Genomic DNA, 20,032 nt, shown 5'->3' on the forward strand with positions numbered 1-20,032 from the left:
ACCTCGGGGAGTGCTCAGGGAAGCTGGGATGTGATCCGACTGACTCGCCTCGCGATCAACTCGCCCTCCGTAACCCCGCCCGAGGTCTAGCCCTGAGGCCTTCCCTGGAGACCTCCGGGTCCGGGTCCGAAGACTCCTGGGACCCAGTAGGAGTGGGAGGAAGGGGCCTGACCTCTCCGCCCCCTTAAACACACACGCTTTCACTCACTCAGGCCCAGGCTTCGCCTGGCTTCCCAGGGAAGGGCTCCCAAGACAGCCGGCAGTGACCGGGAAGTGGCCTTGCTTTCTTCGTCCTGGCGGGGCCTTCCCAGTCCATCTGCCCCTATTCTGACTGCTCTGGGCCTGGGTGCAGCCCCATGACCTCCTCCACGCTCACCGAACCACAGAGCCCAGCACAAGTGCAGCGCTGGGTGGGTGGGTCCGGAGAGCGGGGTAAACCGAGGCTGCCTCGCGGGCCCTTGGGCTAGGTCTGCAATGGCCAGCGGCCATTTCTTTCTGCGTGACCCTGAGGAAGTCCCCTGCCCCCACTCCTGGGTCTCATCATAGCCCAGTAGAGCATGAAGCCTGCGCTTGTCTGCTCCAGGGCCTGTGACCTTGGAAAGGGTAGCAGAAGCCTAGTCCCAGGAGCGGGGAGGACAGTTCAGCCTGTAACAAAGGAGCCCGCTGTCTGCTGCCTGGTCCCCCTCCAGCCCCTATGCCTGCCCCCCCCCCCCATAACTTCCCGCAGTACACGGGTTCCTGGGGATGACTGGAGTCATTTCCCCTTTCATGGTTGACAACACTGAGGCCAACAGGCCCCATACAGGCAATGGAAGAGCAGAAAGGGTACCCCACCAACCCCCTACTCAAGTCTGAGGCGGGGAGTCATGCCTCATCCTGCCAGCTGAAGAGAGGTCCCCAGTGTAGGGGGCACGTGGCAGTTCAAAGGTTCTCAGATGAGTAGGGTCTTGGTGGGTCTGTGGGTCCCCTAGTACGTGAGTGTGGTCAAGCAAGGAGTTTCTGGGGCTTGGGAGGAAGGACCAAGGGCTGGAGAGTAGCCATGGCCACATGCAGAGAGAGCAACCTTGTCCAGGAGCGTGTGATGACCAAGGCAGGTGAGACAGAGCCCTGAGTAGGAGGAGGCTGGTTTTGTGCTTGGTGTCTCTGGGCCAGCTCTGCCCCTCTTCGGGCCTCAGTGTCCTCATCTGTCCCTATAGCTGAGGGAGGACAGCGCTGGCTGGGCTCGAGCAGGAAGGGAAGGGCCCCCTCAGCTTCCTCCCCACAGCCCAGACTTCCTGTTCGGCCATATCTAGGGGAATGGGAAAACGGGGGGCCAGTCTCCCATTACCCCCCTCCCAACCCCCACATTGGTGACCTCACCAGCATTGCCAAGTGGGACAAGAGCTGCCAAGCCTCTCTCCCTCTCTCTCTTGGATGGGGCCAAGTAATTTGTAGTGCCTCTAGGAGTGCCCAAAGTATGGCCTCCACTGGGTCCACCTGCCCTTGGTCCCCTGCAACACAGCCAAGGGCCTTGCCCAGTCCCACCGCAGATGTGCCCACACACACCCGCCCCACTCTTACATCCCCTGCACACATATAAGATTCCACAGTCACAGAGATGGGTGGTGTATCCATTTATTTGTGCCACATGGACCCATCTACTCCTACGGAGCACACTGGCAGGACCTCCAAGCTGCACAACTCAGGAGGCAGCCCTGTACATGGGCACGGGGACGTGGACTTACACACCGCTCCATGGAACACACACGGAGACTCACAGACACGCAGAAAGGCAAGTGAGGAGCGTGCATGCACTCCTGAGCCTGCAAGTGCCCTGGGGCACAAGGGCATGCTTCTGTACACATGGGTCTCACCAGCCCGGCCTGGCCCCAGAGCTATTCTGGGCCAGGCCTGGGGCCCACAAGGTCAGAGATTGCCAGCTCCCAGCAGGGCCCAGCCACTGTGTCTCTGGCCAGGGCAGCCCAGCCCCCACTCCGCCCAGACCAAGTCCAAGATGTCCCGGATCCCAACCTGGCTCTGTGGTTGGGAAGATTCCCACTCCCAACCCTCTGCTTCCCCAGAGCTGAGCCTCGAACCCTGGCATTTCTGGCTCCAGGAGAGAACTGTCTACAGGTTCCCCTGTCACTGTCAACTGACACTGCCCATGGCTTCCAACCCAGCAGCTTTAGAGACTGGACTGGGTCCCTACAGGAAACCTGCAGGAGCTAAAAATAGCCCCAAAGGGACAAACAGGGTTCCGCAGGCCAAGCATTCATGCCACCATGTATGGAAAGGACACTGTCCTCCAAGGGAGCCCAGCTGGGGAGTCTGTGCATCTAGGGCTCTGCTCCCCCAGACCTGATGGGCCTCACTGGTAGTACGGTACAGGAGAATCCAGGGACCTCATAAGAAATAGAAAAAGGGGATGCCTGGGTGGCTTAGTCGGTTAAGCATCCGACTTCAGCTCAGGTCATGATCTCACAGTTTCATGGGTTCGAACCCCGCATCAGGCTCTGTGCTGACAGCTCAGAGCCTGGAGCCTGCTTCAGATTCTGTGTCTCCTTCTCTCTCTCTGCCCTTCCCCCACTCATGATCTGTCCCTCTCTCTCTCAAATATAAATAAATGTTTTTTAAAAAATTAAAAAAAGAAAAATAGAAAATGGACTGGACAGGGGGCAGAACCCCGGCTTAGGGGCCACAGACTCGAGTTTGAGGCCTCAGTTCCCATGTGACCTTATGCAGGGCACAGCCCCTCTGTGGCCCTCCACTCCTCGTAAGTCCACAGAGGAGAGGAAGACAGGCCTTCGAGGATGGAAAAGGCTTTAGCTTCAAGGGTGTTTCTCTCACCGTGGTATTTCACATTTTGGAGAACTGGAAAAAATACCAGTGTTTGATAACAGAGCATCAAGACAGTAACCACAACAATCCTAACAACTAGCATTTCCTGGAGGTTTGTGGTTCACTGGTGCTGTGATACCATAGTTATACCCATTTTACAGATGGATTGAAGCTCAGGTTAGGCAGCCCGCTGAGGACTGACAGCTGTCATATGATCATGCCCCAGAAGTCTTAGTGTTAAGCTTCAATACCTTTAGGAGTTACAAACTTTAAAGCTAGAAATCTATACGAAATGTAATTTGAAAGTTTCATTACTCAAAATTTCTTCATGCCAATTTAGTTTTGTGAATTGGGGATAATAACTTTGATTATTTCCAGTCAACTTTCACCGTCTTCAGAGAGCAAAAAAGGACATTTAAATAAACTTTCAAAGGACGTTTCCTGTAAATTTGCAGCTTTATACTTCTAAGGTTATGAAAGCTTTAAAACTGTCCTGTTTATGGGCACCCTGTCCTTTGAAGTCAATTTGACTTCAAAGCCTGTGTGACAGTATTTGACAATACATTTGGGAGACTTGGGGGACCTAGGATGCTTCCCTTGGGTAAAAGCTCTAGGTAGAAAAGTGCATGAAAGACAATGAACTTCACAGGAAACAATGGCACTCCCCTCTCTTGGGCTGAGCCATCCTAGCAGGGAAACCTAGCAAGTTCTCAGCACTCCCATAATCCTTAGTTCAATATAATCCTCCCAACAGTCCTTTGATGAGAGCCTAGCCCTCCCCATTCCATAGGAGTTCAGAGCAGAGAGGAGTAATGGCTTGCCCACGGCCATTGTCAAGCCCACTAACCTAAGTCCAGTCCACCCAAGGCCTTTCTGACCCTGTGTCCCAAGGATGATCTCCTTGGCCGGTCCGTGTGGCTTTCCCTAGCCTTGTGCATGATAGAGGCGTGAGGAAGTGGGGGCTTCAGCAAGCAAGTTGAGCTTTAGTAGAATTCCTGTTTGCCTGGCTAGGGCAAGCCTGGGGAGGACGGGTGGCCCAGCCCACTGAGACCCCAGACTTTGCCACTCACTGTCAAGGATCCCTTAGGTCAGCTGTCCTTTGCCAGTGGCTCTCTTGTTTCCCTGCCTGCCTTTGATCAGCCAGCCCCGTCACCTGTGGGTGTCCAGGGCTGGCCCTCTGCTCTCTGCTGTAGCTCCCGCCTTGGTTCTTGCCCACCTGCCTGATTTCTAGGCAGGAGCCCCATGAGGCTCTGAATCTATAGGATCCCTAGTCCTGAGGGTAGGCCCAATGCCCGAAGCACCTCAGCCTGCTCTACTGTGTCCGTGGTGATGACGAATGCGGGAGTCCCATGCCTGGGCTACTATGTTAAGAAGGGAGGAAAGGAGAGAGGAGGAAGGAAGGAAGAAAGGAAGGAGGGTAGGGAGGGAGGGGAAGGGAGGAGAAGTGAGAGAAAGGATAGACCAGAGGAGTCTCCCCACCCCAGATCTCCCTCTCCAAAGCTCTCTGGGTCTCCACAGCTCCTCAGATCTTCCATTCCTCCATCCCTGGGTTGTCAAGGCTCATCCTAGGGTCAGGCCCAGAGTACAGGTTCAGTGCAAGGTCAGGCTCATGGCTCAAACTGGAGTAAGAATTGAGGATCAGACTGGGGCAGAGGCTCGAGGTCAGCCAGTGAGAAAATGGTCCTCCAGCCCTTCCAGGGGGAGCCTTCATGTACCGTGAAGCAGCAGGTGCTGGCTTCTTCAGGAATCTTCCACAGCACCCGGAATTAGCGGCTCTGACCATACTATCCCCTGGTCCCCATCCCCCACTCTAGCCCTGGTGTCCAGAGTGACCAGAGCCGCTTCTGGGCAGGAAGCCAGCCCAGAAAGCCCAGGACATCCCTGAGCACCTGTCACTATGGCAACCTGCCTGCCACACCGTCCCCCAAGCTCCCACCGCCCTCCACTAGCCTGGGTCCAGCAGGGTTTTTCATATGCGGAATGTCAGACTGGGAAGGGCCTCCCAGATCAGCAGATTCTAACTCCTCCCCTTCCCTCAGATGGAGAAACTGAGGCCCAAGTGGGGCAGGGGATCTGGGACCTGTTGTTCAAGGACCTGACCCCAGCCTCTCCTCCTCCCATCCACTCTCACCCCTCTGCTTGGCTTGATCGGGTTAGGGGAGGGGAATCTGGACCCCGATCCGCCGGGAGGGGCCTGGCCCTCCAGCCGCAGCAGCGATGTGGGGCGGGCGGCACGGGAACCAGACACCAACGATGAATAAATGATGCCCACTCGCGGCCTGCGACCAGATCGCCACCGCGAGCGGAGCGCCGGCTGGCTGGCGGGGCAGTCACCGGGCCAACCGCGCCGGCCCCGCATCGCTGGCTCCCCCCACCTGCGGCCTCGCCCCGGAGGAGCCGTGGCCGCGAAGATGGCGGGGCATCGGCGAGGTGCGGGGCCCCTCTGGGCGCTGGGCGGCGCCGCGCTGGGGGTTTGCCTCGCGGGGGTCGCCGGGCAGCTGGTGGAGGTGAGGCGGGGCGGCGCGGAGGGGTTCGGGGAGGTTGTGGCCGGCCTGGCAGAGGGCTAGGGGACGCCCTTCTGACTTGGGAGCTCCCTTTTCCCCTTCCTCCTGCCCTAGGGGACCTGGATTAATGGGTGACACAGCCCCTGCGCTTCCAGCCTCTGGGGGAGCCTAATCCCCCAAGCTTAGGGTCCCGGGTCTGATGGAAGGGCACAGCCCCTGATTTCAGGAACATTAGTCGGGTGGGGCAGACTCACCCTGAACATAAGCTTTCGGGGTCTGACTGGGGATACAGCCTTGCTCAGTCTGCTAGGGGACATACAGCCCTTATCCTCTTACCTTTGATGTATTGAGGGCAGGAGTGTTGCGGGGAGTGCAGGGGAGGGGAGGCATAATCTTTGGTTTCAGTGACCTCTATCTAGTTTGATAAGGGAGATCTAGTCCCTGATCTTAAGGTCTGCCAGAGGAAAGAGCTTCTGCTTCCAGAGATCCTCCAGGGTCCCCTGACTGACAGGGGAGACATAGCCTTGGGGAGGGGGCAAGGGCTTTCCAAGCTGGAGGGGGGGGGCAAGAAGAGGAGGAGACCCTTTACAGAGCAGCCATGTGTTGAGTCAACTCCCAGTGGAGCATTTGGTCCTGGAGGGGAGGGGCGGGCAGGCCAGGACCCAGGGACTCAGGGGTCTTACTTGGTCCTTGGGGTAATGGAGGGTTGGCAAAGGTGTCTGAGCAGGGCGGAGTCATGACGGGTCCTGGTGTGGAAGGAGGAGAATAAATTGGAAGAGGGCGAGCAGCTGGGAGAACTGAGCAGCCCAGCAAGAGGGAAGGAGGATGGCCGGGTGGTTCAGGAGCTCAGCTGCGGCCAGGCAGGGCTGGGAAGGCAAGATTTGGGGCCATCTGCAGCCTCCGGCTTCTCTGGCTCCTCCGTACCCTATTCCTGCCGAGCCGGGAAGGGGAGCTAAAGAGGTAGACCAGACCCAGAATTCTGGAACACGAGGCCAGAGGGAGAAGGCCTAAGAGGCAGGGCCAGGGAGGAGTGGAGGTTAGAGCCTGTGCAGGCAGAGGCAGAGAGGAGTGGCCAGAGAGACAGAAAGGCAAGAGACAGCCCAGCGTCCAGGAGAGCCCTTGAGGGCAGGTGCCAGGAGACAGGGTAGAGAGGGAGGACAGAGCTTTATCCCACAGCCCTGAACCTGAGGGTCCAAGGGACATGAAGACATGTGCAGCCTGTGCCTGCTGCAGACTGGGGGGTGTGATCAAAATGCTGGACTGGAGTCAGATGTCAGCTCTAGTGTCCCTGTAAGGGGACCCGAGCTGGCTTGAGCCCCACAGAGTGTACCTGGGCTCCTTATTGGCTGCCCTGAGGCCTCAGGTGCAGACACTGAGCTGGCCTGGGCACAGAGGAAGGCTGAGGGTGGGTGTCGCAACACTTCTGAGCCAAGGACTCTTCCCCTCAGCCTCCAGGAGCACATCTTCTCCCGGCTTATCAAGGAAAATTGCTCTTGGAGTCTTTCTGCCTGCAATCTGCCTACAGCCTGAGCAAGGGCCTGGCTGAGCCCAGGGGACCCAGGGAAGCACCAGAAAGATGGGCAGGGCTGGAGTCCACGGCACCACCCACCACAGCCCCTACATGCATCAGCCTCCATCTGATGGAGGCCGGAGCTCTCTAGCTTGAGTGTTCAGACCCCCAACAGTGCCCACCACAAAGAGGTGCCCCACTCTTATCTGTTACCCTGTACCCAAGATCCCTATCAGGGAGAGACTGTAAGCTCAATTCCACCCAGAACAAGGCTGGGACAAGAAGGTGTCAGAAGTGGGCTCTCAGCTGCCCAGACTCAGAATCCAAGATCTCTTCTCTGGACTTCAGAGTTCTTCCAGCCCTACAGCCCAGCCAGGCCAAATGCACTGAGCCTTAGGACCTTGGCCCTGACTCTACAGACATATGTCTGACCACAAACATGTACTCCGGCCACACGTGTGCCCTGTACCCACACACATGTGCCCAACCCCACACACATCTGGCCTGAACCCCCAGATGCTCCTGACCCCACGCACCTGTTGCTCAACCCTACATACATGTGTCTGACCCTGCAAATGGATCAAAGCCCCTGGGATAATGCTGAGGAGGGGTAACTTCTTGTCGTTTTACCACGGTAGTTGGGTAGAGAGAGCTTCACAGAGAGCCCTGGATCCATCCCATGTAAGTTACAGATGAAGAAACTGAGGACTAGGGAAAGAAATCTCCCACCCCAGTTTACCCTGGTTAAGAGAAAAGAGCTGAGGAATCATGTACCAATTCCAAGCACAGAGATCCTCTGGGTTACCTGAGACAGGCTGCTGATCCTCTCTCAGCGTCCCCAACACATGCTGAAGGGTGGGGTTCATTAGAGGAGGAACTTGTGGTAGGTGCCCGATCCATGCTCGTGGACCAGGGAAAAGACAGGACGGATCGTTGAACAGTGAGAGAGCCAGGAAAGACTCCTCAGGTCGGTCCATATTCAGTTAATCAGGAGACAATGAAGTCCACAGATGCCCCAGGGTCCTCTCTCCCTCTAAGCACTAGTCACCACCACCACCCCCTCAGCAAAACTTGGTGACAGAGATAGGGTCATACCCTCTCGGCCCCTCAGGTCAGGGCAGGTCCTGCCTAGACCCGCCAGGACAGGACCGTGTCCCCTTAGTCTCCCAGGGCAGGGCCATGTCCCCTTAGTCCCCTAGGGCAGTACCTTGTTCCCCTAGATTCCCAGGGCAGGGCTGTGTCCCCTTAGTCCCCCAGAGCAGGGCCATATGCCCTAGAACCCTAGGGCAGGGCTGTGTCCCCTTGGTCCCCCAGGGTAGGGCCTTGTTCCCCTAGACCCCCAGAGCAGAGCTGTGTCCCACTGGGAAGGTGGGAGGTGGCCTGCTGTGCTCTGCACTGGCTTATTCCAGCCATGCTTACAGCTTTCGGCCCCTAGGTGTCGCTGCCTCATTGCAAACAAATTAATATCTGGTCCTGTCCTGGGAGGACACTGACCTACCCTTCTGGTCAGAAGAGGTGACTCTGGCAGAATAGGTGACTGTTGAAGCCACTTGGTGGGGGTTCTGGCCAGGCAGCCGAGCCACGGGACCTGAGTCCAGCTCCACCACCCACCCCACTCAGAGGGTACTTGAGAGCAAAGTCCTCCAGGGCAGCCCAGGCCTTGCCTTGTCTCTGGCCTTGGTCCTGAGACCCCACCGGCCTGTGGGGCCCAGGACTGGAGCAGGAAGAGAGACTAGTAGCCTGCCTGAAGGGGCCTTGAACCTGATTGGGACAGGCCATCCACCTTTGCCCCTTTAGGCCTTGGTGTCTTCAAGCAATCCAAGTACCCTTGAACCCCAGGTCCCTGGCTCTATGGTTCTGGAGCTCTGCTTTCTTCTCTTGCTCTAAATCCAGAACTTCCCAAGGTCTAGGGCATTGGCTGTTAATGTCTAAGACACTTGATTCTAGGAGATTCTGGAACACTTGGGCTGAGTCCTTGCTAAAACCTGGGCCTCTCTCGGCCCAGCTCCAGCCCCTGGCCTCTGCCTGGCTCACTCTTCTCTCTCCTGACCTGCAGCCCAGCACCGCCCCACCCAAGCCCAAGCCGCCCCCGCTGACCAAGGAGACGGTGGTGTTCTGGGACATGCGCCTCTGGCACGTGGTGGGCATCTTCTCCCTCTTCGTGTTGTCCATCAGTGAGTAGCTGCTCCCCGCTGCCCCCCCAATGCCACAGGGGGAGCACAGCACCCCCAGCACCACCCCCAGGGGCTCAGAACAGCAATTCCGGGCAGTACAAGCAGGCCAGTCGCCCGCAGGAGGCCCACTGTGGTTTCTGGCACCTCCTGATCTACACAAAGTCCCTGTGGAGGGCTGACAAGCTGGTGGTGACCTGAAGTATTCTGCCCAACTGGGACACAGCCACACGGCAATTACGGTAATTACAGGGGACTCCATGGAACCAGGATGGGGACGTGTCATTTTTCCCTATCGCTGGCCTCCTGATGCTTTTCCTGCAGTTTGGCTGGGCTTAAAGGGCCCACACCCAGGAGCCCCAGCAAGGCCATCCTTGGCTGCAGTTCAGTCTGGAGGCTCCCCAGATGCCCGGCAGATGTGGCTCCCAGGCTGCAAACCTTGCCTTGTCAAACCCCGTCCCCCCGGAGTGATTCACAGCCACCTCCATTCAAAGCAGGGGACCCCTTCCTCTCCTGGGACTGAGTTACTTGATGCAGACTGGCGACAGAGATGGGCTTGGTGTGCCCCCTTCGGCCCTTCCAGAGCAGGGGTCTGGAGTTGGGGGTGGAGGGCAGAGCAATGCTGGTGGATGGGGGAGGCCACCAGGATGCAAAACAGAGTCTGACGAAGTTTCCTCCACATCAGAGGTTTGGGGGAGACACAGGCAATGAAGGTACAGGACACCCTCTGCCCAAGCTTCGTGGAGGAGGGTCCTCTCTGCCACAGGCCAGTGTGGGGGTGCGAGCGGTCAGCTGGGCGGGCAGCCACACAAGCATTCCAGGCAGACGGCATGGTGTAGGCAGAGCGGGAGGGAATGGCCTCCCCACAAGGTCTCAGGTGACCCCTAGAGGACGCTTACTGAGTGCACCTCAGGTCGGGTGAGTTCGAGCTGGAGCTGTCCCAGGATGAGGTCCCCTGGAGGGCCGCGCCACAGGCAGAGGGCCCACCCAGATGTGAGGACTCTGAGGGCGACAGGGACATCTGATTTGCATCTGTTTCTCCTGGCACCAGAAAGGCCCTCCTTGTGGGAAAATATCCACCCCTCCCCCCACCACCATTTCTTCATGGCTGGGGTGGGAGCGGGATCTGAGCAAGAGGCTGCATTTCATTCCTAGCCAAGGCGAGAACCAGTCAGGCCACTCTCTGGAGGCCCTACTGACAGACCGTTGTGGCTACAGCCCCAGCCCAGGTGTCCAGGGAGGAAACTGTGCCCCCCACCTCCCAGCACCAAGAGCATCTGCCCGTAAAAAGCAGTGCAGGGTGCATGTCCAGGGAGCAGCTCTGGGGCACTCCACAGAGCAGGGGTGAAGGCACTGAGGGGCCTCTAAACACAGAATGGTCTCTCCAGACTCTGCCGGGCCCCCGACAGTGGAGGTGCCTAGGGCCACACAAGCAAGTTGCAATGTCAAGACCCAGAGAGGTGCTTGGACATGAAGCATGCAGACCAGCTCCTACTCCTCACCCTGTTTCCTAGAACAGAGCAAGGGGAGTCCCAAAGTTTCCTGAGCAGCACGTCACCACTTGCTACCCTCCATGCAGGGCCCTGGGGAGTAGGGACAGCACAGCCCAATCCTGCTTCCCAGTCTGCTTGGGCCCAGAAGGTGCAGCTCCTGGTGGAGCATCACCCCCAGAACCTCGTGCAGAGGGGCTGGGGTTGGGTGGGGTGCCTCTGGAGGTCCCTCCAGCCTGAGGACTCCCATTCCAAGCCCCTGCCTGGGCCCTGGAATTCCATCCAAGGCACGTTGTTGTTTGTTTATCCCTTTGTTGAAGAGTAATAAGCAGGCCAGGCTGGGTGGGGCCGGCAAGGGGCGGGGTCTGGGCCCTGCTCCAGCTGCCAATAGCTGAGCTCCCTTCAAAGTCAAGACCTCATACAGCCTGTGACCATCCTTTGTGGAGAACCCGAGTGACCACGGTCGGAGGACGTGCTTGGTGGGGGCCTGGAAGGGATGGCCCAAGCCGGTAGGACAAGGCCATAGGCCTTCACACAGGGGTCTGGAGACCAGACCCAGGTCTCTGGATATGAAAGGCTTGCCGTCTACCCTTGGACAGCAGTGTACAGTCAGACCTACTGCTGGGGCCTCATGCAGCCCCCCAGAGTTCCTGGATGCTGTTAGCTCCCCATACCCACCCATTCCGGAGTCCAGTTCTGTCCTCAGCAGCAAAGGCTTTGAGCTGTCTCATGCATGCACGCATGCATTCCTTTTTCTTCATTCTGTGACTCGGGGGAGACTTAGTGGGGCCACGAGTCACACCAGTTGACTCCAAAGGGTGCTCCAGCCCATCTACATTGGTCTGATGCATCTTCCCTAAAATAGGCCTGGCTTGGCCGTCCTGCCCCCAGGAGTCTGCCAGGAAGTTATGTCTTGTCATCCGATTTATAATAGGAAGCAGCCCCGTCCCCTCCCCTGAGGCTGGGGCCAAGGTGGTCAGACTGTGGGGCCTTAGAAAAATAAACTCAGTCCAGCCGGGCCCTGGCAGCCCTGCCCTGCCCATCACTAGGCAGACCAGCTCTGTTCCCTGGCCCAGCTCGCGTGGGCACAGCTGCCCCGAGCCGGAAAACCGCTCCTGGAATAACTGAGGTGAACGCCCCACGGCAGGGTCTGTGCCCTCTCGTGGGCTCTCGTGGCCAGGAGGAGCCCAGGCTTGTCCTCAGGGGGGTTGAGGTGGACACAGACACGTCCTCCAGTGTTTGAGGTCCTCTCAGGAGCCTGGGGAGGAAAAACTGGGAAGCACTAGGAGCCAAGAGAGCTGGGTGGGAACACGGTGTGAGTCATGGTGCAGCCTCTGTCCTGCCCTCCAGGGGCCTCCAGAGAGTCAGAAACCGAGACCAAGGGCATGACTTAGGGTCCAGGGCAGAATGAAAATATGAGACCCTTTGTTCACAAATTGCTGAGAACAGGGACGGCAGAGCATTAAGCCCAAGCGCAAGACCTTCTAAGAGCGGGTCCCTGTGTAAGACCAGACGCAGCCCCACTCGGAAAAGACACCTCGGAAATCCCAGAGCCCACATGGATTTTGTCCACAGAGCCTTCTGCCAGAGTCTCTTGGGTGAGACACATTCAGGTAGATGAAGGCAGGGCTGAAATGTGGGTGCCATTCCCGGGGTGTCTGAGCTCCAGCCTCAGCCAGGCCTGCTCTGTCATCCCTACAGTTATCACCCTGTGCTGTGTCTTCAACTGCCGCGTGCCGCGGACCCGCAAGGAGATCGAAGCCCGGTACCTGCAGCGAAAGGCAGCCAAGATGTACACGGACAAACTGGAGACCGTGCCGCCCCTCAACGAGCTCACGGAAATCCCCGGAGGTGAGCAGGCCAGGGAGGGGGCCCCCAGCCACACCACCGCCTGTCCCTGCTGAGCCAGCTGGACCTTCAGTCCCGTCACCAAGAATGGCCCCGCTCCTGCCCTCTGCCCCAGCCCTGTCCCTGGAGCCCAGAGCACAGAAATGGGCCTGAGTGAGGCAAGTAATACCCGGAGCTCTTTTGCAAGGAGGAGAGGTTTGCAAGGAAGGAAGAAGTAGATATGGGGGGCTCTGGTGGGGGGCCCTAGGACTCTGCCTCACTCCCACCACCTGCTTTTCCTCTCCCCCACAGAGGATAAGAAGAAGAAGAAGAAGAAGGATAGTGTGGACACGGTGGCCATCAAGGTAGAGGAGGATGAGAAGAATGAGGCCAAGAAGAAGAAAGGAGAAAAATGAGGGCTTCCTGGAGGCGGCAGCTGGGGCTGGTTAGCCCTGGGGCTCGAGTCCTGGCTGGCGTCCAGGCAGCTTAGACTCCAAGCTCACACATGGACCGCAGCAGCTGCAGAACACCCTCTTCTCAGCTCCGACGGGGTGGCAGAGGCCCCATCTTTGCGCCTATCAGGGGCAGAGACAGGACTGTCTCAGGTGTCTTTCCTCCCAGCATGGACTCAGCTCTTGTCACCTTGCCCAAATAGCTGCTCAGCCAAGGTGGCCTCTGGCCACTGTCCCCCTGCAGATCACACCCACCCAGACATGCCTCTGTCCCGTCTGCCAGGAACAGCAGCAGTGGCTCCACAGGGGAGATGGGAAGCGGGTTCCCTCTGGGAAGGGGATGGCTGAACTGGACGGGCTGGAGTGTGAGGCCATGCCCAGGCTGGCCACAAGGAGGCAGAGGGTCCCTGGGGGAAGCTTCGGCTCTCAGACTTGGCAGACAGCAGCCATGGTGGCCGGGGAACTGCTCTAGGCCCCGTGGGGTTTCTGGCCAGGGTGGTGAACACAGTGACCCAGAGGCAGGGGACTCTGGCCCAGCAAATACCTACATTGGGAGTGGGGGCTGCTGGGGACCTGAGCGTGAGGCAGGGGTAGCTCAGGACTGGGGGCTGCAAGGCTGGATCAGGGGTGCAGAAGGTTGAGGCCAGCAGGCCAAAGGGAGAGGGGAAGAAAGCTGGTACTTGGGGCCCATCTTGGGGGATCCAGGGAGTCCTAGAGAAGCTCAGGGGAGGCTTGGGCCCTGTTGGGCGTCCCTTCTCTGTGGTGGGGGTGTCAGGGCCCTCGGGGGTCCCCACAGAGGGCAGTTAGGGGCCAGCCGCCCTGCCTCTGAAACCAAACAGCACACAGCTTCCTCTTCTATCATCCAGCTCTAGTGCCTCGATGAACCGCTGCTGCCCAGAAGGGGGGTGGCGGCCTCAACACACCTGGAGACTGAATCTTTGGGGAGGGGACATTCGAGGGATTTCTGCCGGGGTGTTCAGGTCTGGGCCTGGAAACTAAGAAGACACCAGAGGCTCCTGAGCTGGGAGCTGCTGGAAACGGTCTCACTGCCTCAGCCACCTGCAGAGACGTCAATAAAGCTGAGTGCCTTCCGGTACCCATGTGACCTGAGATGGCCCCTCTGGACGCACTGTCCCCGTGGCATTGATGTGGAAGGTGACAGTGATGGGTGGCGCGGGCCAAGCTGAGGCTCCCTCCCCCGACTGCTCTCCCAGCCTGAGATAGGATGAGCTGGAGGGAGCAGCAGCCGCCGAGAGAGACAGAGGGGCAGCCGCAGCCAGCTGGGCATCGAGACCAGGGAGGAAGCTGCCTGCTCTCCACTCCCCTCCCCTCCACTTTGTGGCTTTCAGTAGGCCTTCCATGGTCTGAGCCTTGCGCTGCAGACACGGAGGAGGCAAATCTGGACTCTGGCCTCGAGCTGATCGGTATTCTGCAAGGAGAGGGATCTGGGCAGACACGGGTCGTGGAGCAGCGAGGGGGCAGAGAAAGTGCAGAGGACCACCAGGTGGAGGCCCCAGCTTCTCATACAGGAGGTTCAGCTTGTGGCAAAGGTCATTGTACCTACACAGGCCAGGGCCCTCGTTTGTGGCTCAGGCAACAGAGGCCCACAGGGGCAGTGGCCACTTGAAGTGAAAGAGAAACAGCTGGTACAGCCTGGGGGAAGTCCAGGCCTGGGCTCGCCTGCCCTGCCAGCTGCTCGCCAGCCTCTGCCCTGCGGCCCCCACTAGTCTTCTTCGCACACGCACAGCTGCCTGACGGATAATGCTGACCCCGGCGGGCACCCGCCCCAGTCTCTAGGCAGGGGGCAGGGCTGGACGCTCCAAGTTCAGCACAGTGCTCAGAGGCCACGACACGGTGTGTTCCAGCCACCACAGTCAAGGGAAGTATCACAGAAAATAACACGCTCGCCTCCCAGGCCCAGACGGAGCCGCACCTTTATGCCAGCCTCACTCTGGGCCCTGGCAGCCCAGCCTCAACACGGACAGAACATTCTAGACCGTCTATCACCCCAATATCGTTCCTATAGACTCCCAGCTTCTGCGAGAGCCACCCCAAACCTACAGATGGAGGCAGACCCCGGGGCTCTGCGCTGTTCAATAGCGACGGCCTGGAGTCCCCCGTCACACCCCATCTGACTTGCTCACCTCCCACTCAAGCAGGCGCAGGAAGGAGGAGGCCTGGTGAAGAGAAGTGTTTAATTGAGCACCTCATTCCTGCCCTGCTTTGCGGGGCTAGGAGAGCTACGCCTGCAGGGTTCTGGGATCAGAAGGGAAGGCCGGCATCCCCCCCCCCCACTACCCTGGGGGAGGCACGAGGGCATCATAGGGCAGTGAGGAGGCTGAGGGGCAGCGCTAGCACCAGGAGCACGGCCCTGGACGAGGCTGGCACGGCCTGCCCGATGATGCGTTCCTGGATCCACTGCTGGTAGGAGGCGACCTGCAGGTAGATGGGCGGGGCCTCGCTCTTCTTGCAGCCTGGGCCCCAGCTCACCAGTCCCACCAGGTACCAGGTGGTGTCCACGGCACAGACCAGGGGCTCACCACTTATCTCCTGTGGGGAGGGGTGGCCAAACAAGAAAGGTCAGGGGGCCAGGTGTGGCTGGAGGGAGACCTGCCCCGGCTCAAGGACAAGTGGGGTGCCCTCACAGCACATCTCTCCCACAGCCCCCCACCACCACCCTGCCCAGGGGCTGCCCTCGAGGTCCAGACCCAGGAGACCCTCCCTCAGAAGGGTTCAGCTCCCCTCTCTCATGCCAGGTCTCTGCCTCCCATCTTCCCACCATCCCCCCGTTTCTCTCACCCCTCCCTCCATGCTCCCATCCACCCCCCTTCTGGCCCCGCTGCCCTGCACCCCAACACCACTCCTGGCCATGTGCCCTTGGAGGTAAGGGAGCACAGGAGGGGAGCACTCACATAGCAGAACTGTTCCCTGTCGAAGTCCTTGGCACAGACCATGTTGGAGTCCACGATCTGAACCAAAGAGGGGACTTTGGAAAACTTGTGGTAGAACTGGTTGCACGCCTTGCTGTTCAGGATGGTGACTTCCTTCTCCTGAATAGTCCGGAACTGGGGCCATATGCCTGTGGGGCAGCAACCCCCCCCCCCATAGCTATGGCTTGGTGCTCACACTGCTGCAAGCCTGGCAGTCCTCCCTGCTGCTAGCCCCTCCTCCAGCCTCTCACGCGCCCCTCCATGGAGAGCTTGGAGCAGACTGCCCTCAGTCTGGCTTTGCTGGGCCTTCTCTCACTCCCAGAGTCCAGTCCACGGGGTCTGTTCCTGCCGCGGCAGCTTGCCTTCTGACCTCCCCTCTGTTCTGAAGGTGTGCCTGGCCCTACTTAGGCCCAAATCCCCCCTTTTCTCAGACCCTTCCCAAAGGCCTCTACCGCCCTCGCTAGCCCGGACCCCATTCTGTGGGCCCCAGGTACTCTGTGCTCCCCTCCCTCCTCTCCCCTCCTCCCTCACCTGTGTGTCTCTGTCTCTAGCCAGAGCCCCAGGGGGACAGACTTCCAATGATCCCCAGTCATTCCCCAGATAAGCCATGGCAGGAAAGACAAACAGCCACCCCCACCCCCAGGCTGGAGCTGCTGCAGGCTCTTTTTAGGCTCGGTGAAGCCATAGGGAAGGGCACCTCTCTTGTGAAAAAGAGGGGCTCCTTGAATGGACTGGACACTCTTAAGACTCATAGGGAAATGCCCCCTGGATGGGCCTGGGATGACACTCTTTGGGCCTTGCTCCATCCTTTAGGGTGACAAAGGGACTGAGGCCCACTGTGGGCAGGAGGCAGCCACACGTGGATTCTGAGTGACCCCCAACCACTGGCCAGCCACGCGAGGTTGTCAGGAGAACTTTATTTACACTCACAAAGCCCTGTTCACCCCGCTTTCAGATGTTCTGCTTCAAGTCCTGAAGTCCTGGCCTGTGTGCAGTCGGCAAGAGAGCACGCTGCGCACCCTCTGCTGTCAAGGAAGTCCTGTTTACATGCCCTGACCTGGGGCGGAGGGCTCATGGGCACTCTGGGGCCTCTAACGCCTGAACGGCCTCGGTGCACTCACTGCCGAGACCCCCAAGGGGAAGGAGATGAGAGCCGGACAAGATGTCTCAGACCCCGGCCTGCACCCAGGTCCTCCCCAACACGCTCCCCACCCACCCAGTCCAGGGAGCTCTGACTCACCGTCAGCCCTGGGGTGTCCCCAGCCCGTGACAGTGCAGACGGAGTGGTCCTTCACCTCGAAGTCCAAGCCAGGCAGGCAGACGGGCCAGACGTACTTATTGTACTTGAGCACCCACGCAAGCTTAAGGAGGGCAATGTCGTTGGTGCGGCCCACCCAGGACCAGTGCCGACGAGACTGGTACCTATTGTTCACAATGACCTGGAGCACTGGGACATCGGCAGTGGTCTGAGATGTCTGGTCCATCCTCGGGCTCCCTGCCCGCACCGAGTAGATAAAATCATTCCTAGGGGAACCACGAGGGGAGTCTGTCACCAGCTCCAGGCACCCCACCCCAGCCTCCAGCCCACTGTTGTACTCTGAGCAAATCCAGGCGGGCCCCCCATCTCCTTCAAGCCGCCTGAGCCTTTCTCCCACAAGAGATGTGGACAGGGCCCTGTGCATACACTGTGTGGTCCAATTTTCACAACCACCCTTGACTTTATGGAGAGGAAAATCGGGGCTCAGAGAAGCCCCGCAAACAGCTCAAGCCTACACAGCTAGGAAGCCACAGAGCTGGGATATGGGCCCAGTTTTCTCTGGCTCCAAACTCTGGCTTCTGTCTGGTGGCCTGTGCTGGGCCCCGGAAGCGACAGAGGCCCAACACAGTCAGTCAAGTCAATTAGCCGTGGCCTTGCCCTCCAGCCTCCTTTCCCGGCATGTCCCTGAAGTCTCCATGTTGGCCCTTAGGCGTGGGGCATGTTTTTCCACAGTCAGCCTTCGAAGGCACCCCAGATGTTGCAGTCAGGCCACTGCCCTGGTGCCCTGGGACATGGGCGTGCCCCTCTCTAGTCCCCACACTGCCCAGACTCCCCCGCCATCTCATCTGTGCTCCCTGGCAACCCGAGAGGAGTGATGTGTCCCCTCCCTGTGCCCAGCACCCAGGCCAGGGCCTGGTTCCAGAGGAATGTCAAAGACTTTGAGTCGAACAGAGGAAGGAATGAATAAGTAAAGCAAAGGGTGTGGAACGGAAGAATTAGGCGACAGGAGGCCTGGCCAGTGGCTTCCAAGCTCCCATGTACCATCTGTGGCGTGACGGCTCAGGACTGGGGAGCCAGGCAAGGGGAGCGAGCACCCGGCCCCCCACAAGGAATCTGCGGGACTCAGCCTCCACCTGCTAAGAGCAGAAGCGGGGCTGAGGCTGGGTTCATGGGGCTCTGCAGAGGCCACGGCTGCTGCTGAGGGACCAGCTGGCAGGAATGACTGGGCCCCAGTGGCCCCAGACGCCTTTCTACCGACCCATCTGGGTCCCGACTCACTGGCTCAGGCAGTGGGCCACGGTCAGCACCCACTGGGAGGCAATGAGGGTCCCTGCGCAGACATGTGTGCCGTTGGCCCGCACGCTGACCATCCAGGGCCACCGCCGGGCCATGGCCTCTGGGTCCCTGAGGGTGGGGTCTTCCTCGTAGGAGGAGCCGCAGGCTGAGGAGGAAAGTAACAGGTTGATGCAGGATGGGACCTTCCAGCCCCTTTGCAAGGCGCTTTCCCTCCCCTCCCCTCCGCTCGAGCCCTGTGCTCATGCAGTGATTCTCCTTCCCTACGAGTCACTCTGTTATGACACTGTCCTTATGAGGACTGAGGTCTGCAGTCTCCAAAGGGCCTCAGTGCTCCCAGGTACCCAGGCTCCAGAGCATTCCCGGCCACCAGCCTGGTGCAGCACTGGCCCCTCTGTCCTGGCGGAGAAGCCCTAGAGCTCTGGCCAGAACCTTCTCAAACTCATCCATGTTTCCATCTGGTTCCCCTTACTTCGGTCAAGCCAGACTCTTCTCCCTCCTCTGGCCCGCCCCCCCCCTCCAGCTGTGATTCAGTGAGGGGAAAAAAAACCAAGATGCCCCAAGAGAAAAAGGGGCCACGTGCATGAACAGACACATCCCGAGGACAAAACCCCGGCAGCAAGCCAACACAGAAGCTGTTCAGCCCCATGAGTCCTCCGGGAAATGCAGACTTGAATCACAGCGAGGTTCCGCTTCGCACCACCCGCCAGGCAAACCCGGGCGTCCCCACTGGAGCAGTGGCAGCACGTGCGGCCACTTTGGAAAGGTTTTCAAACTGAAGATGCATGGACCCAACCTCACGGCAGCCCACCCTCAGGGCTTTTCCAGGGGGATTCCTGGAGACCAGTGTTTGCCAGGGCTAACACTAGGTCTTATGAGAGACTTTCTGCGTCAGCTAAATTGTGTGCACGGAGTTCCTGGATAAGGAGTGATTCCGCGGGTCTTAGTTCGACAGGCGGGAAAGCCACTGCTGGAAAGAATGTCGCACGTGGCTCCCCGAAACCTATCTTGGAGATCCCCTAAGTCCTTGACTGGGAGCCTGGGTCAGTTTAAGCACGCGGGGACATGGAGCCCGCCCCAGGCTCCGCCCACTTTCCTGGCCTCCTGCCTCACCAGGATGGGGGCCTGGCCCACAGTACATGCTCAATGAACTCTTGTAAAAGGAATCTCTCTTCCCCCTCCTCCCTGCCGTTTCCTCCTCCGTGCCCTCTGTCCCGTGGGGTCAGAGGTTCTCAAGACGCCTCTTGCAACCTCCTCCCCCCGTGGACTACTCACTGGGAAATAAGTTGATGCTGTCTTTAGAAACAGGGCTCGTCTCGAGGGTCGAGGGCTGCGACAGGATGGTGGGGGCCTGGCGGGGAAGGCGAGGCCCGCCTGAGGGACAGGTGGCAGTGGGGGCACAGGGAACGCCAGCATTGGCGGAAGGAGGCTCAGAGGGTGTCCCTGGCGTTTGTCCCGCGGGGCAGCCTGCGGAGGGACACAGAGGGGTCAGACTAGGCCCGGGAGGGCCAGGAAGAGGGGACGGGACGGGGCTTACCAGTGGGCCTCAGAAGCAGCAGCAGCAGCAGGACAAAGGCAGAAGCCCTGAGGTCCTGGGGGGCCTGCCTACGGGCCCGCGTCCCACACTGGGGCTCCATCCCGCGGCAGCAGCGACGACACGCTAGGCTCCTCTCGCGACGGCGCCCCACGTTGGCCTCCTGCGCAGGCGTCTGCTGTGAGGGAATGCGGGCGCGCCCCCAGTGGCCACCGGCGGTGGTGCTCTCGGTGTCCGCCCGTGGGC

General features: G+C 59.4%; 2 protein-coding genes across 3 annotated transcripts; one reads left to right on the top strand and one right to left on the bottom strand.

The window, feature by feature from the left end:
• The first annotated feature begins 4,891 nt into the window (after positions 1–4,891).
• TMIE (transmembrane inner ear) lies at positions 4,892–13,896 on the top strand. 2 transcript variants are annotated; one of them, XM_029917724.1, is made up of 4 exons: positions 4,892–5,324; positions 8,888–9,005; positions 12,194–12,343; positions 12,632–13,896. In XM_029917724.1, the coding sequence occupies exons 1-4, from the start codon at positions 5,079–5,081 to the stop codon at positions 12,733–12,735; spliced, it is 618 nt and encodes a 205-aa protein (XP_029773584.1). In that variant the 5' UTR covers positions 4,892–5,078; the 3' UTR covers positions 12,736–13,896. The 2 variants fall into 2 exon arrangements, with proteins under 2 accessions (XP_029773584.1, XP_029773585.1); XM_029917725.1 differs by having other exon boundaries at positions 5,176–5,247.
• A 1,051-nt stretch (positions 13,897–14,947) lies between these two features.
• On the bottom strand, positions 14,948–19,944 carry PRSS50 (serine protease 50). Its single transcript, XM_029918224.1, has 6 exons — positions 19,790–19,944; positions 19,528–19,719; positions 18,238–18,400; positions 16,942–17,225; positions 15,684–15,850; positions 14,948–15,321 (listed from the first exon to the last, which is right to left on the bottom strand). The coding sequence occupies exons 1-6, from the start codon at positions 19,887–19,889 to the stop codon at positions 15,091–15,093; spliced, it is 1,137 nt and encodes a 378-aa protein (XP_029774084.1). The 5' UTR covers positions 19,890–19,944; the 3' UTR covers positions 14,948–15,090.
• Between the last annotated feature and the right edge of the window lie 88 nt (positions 19,945–20,032).

The sequence above is a fragment of the Suricata suricatta genome, chromosome 12 (assembly GCF_006229205.1).
Source record: "Suricata suricatta isolate VVHF042 chromosome 12, meerkat_22Aug2017_6uvM2_HiC, whole genome shotgun sequence".
NCBI lineage: Eukaryota > Metazoa > Chordata > Mammalia > Carnivora > Herpestidae > Suricata > Suricata suricatta.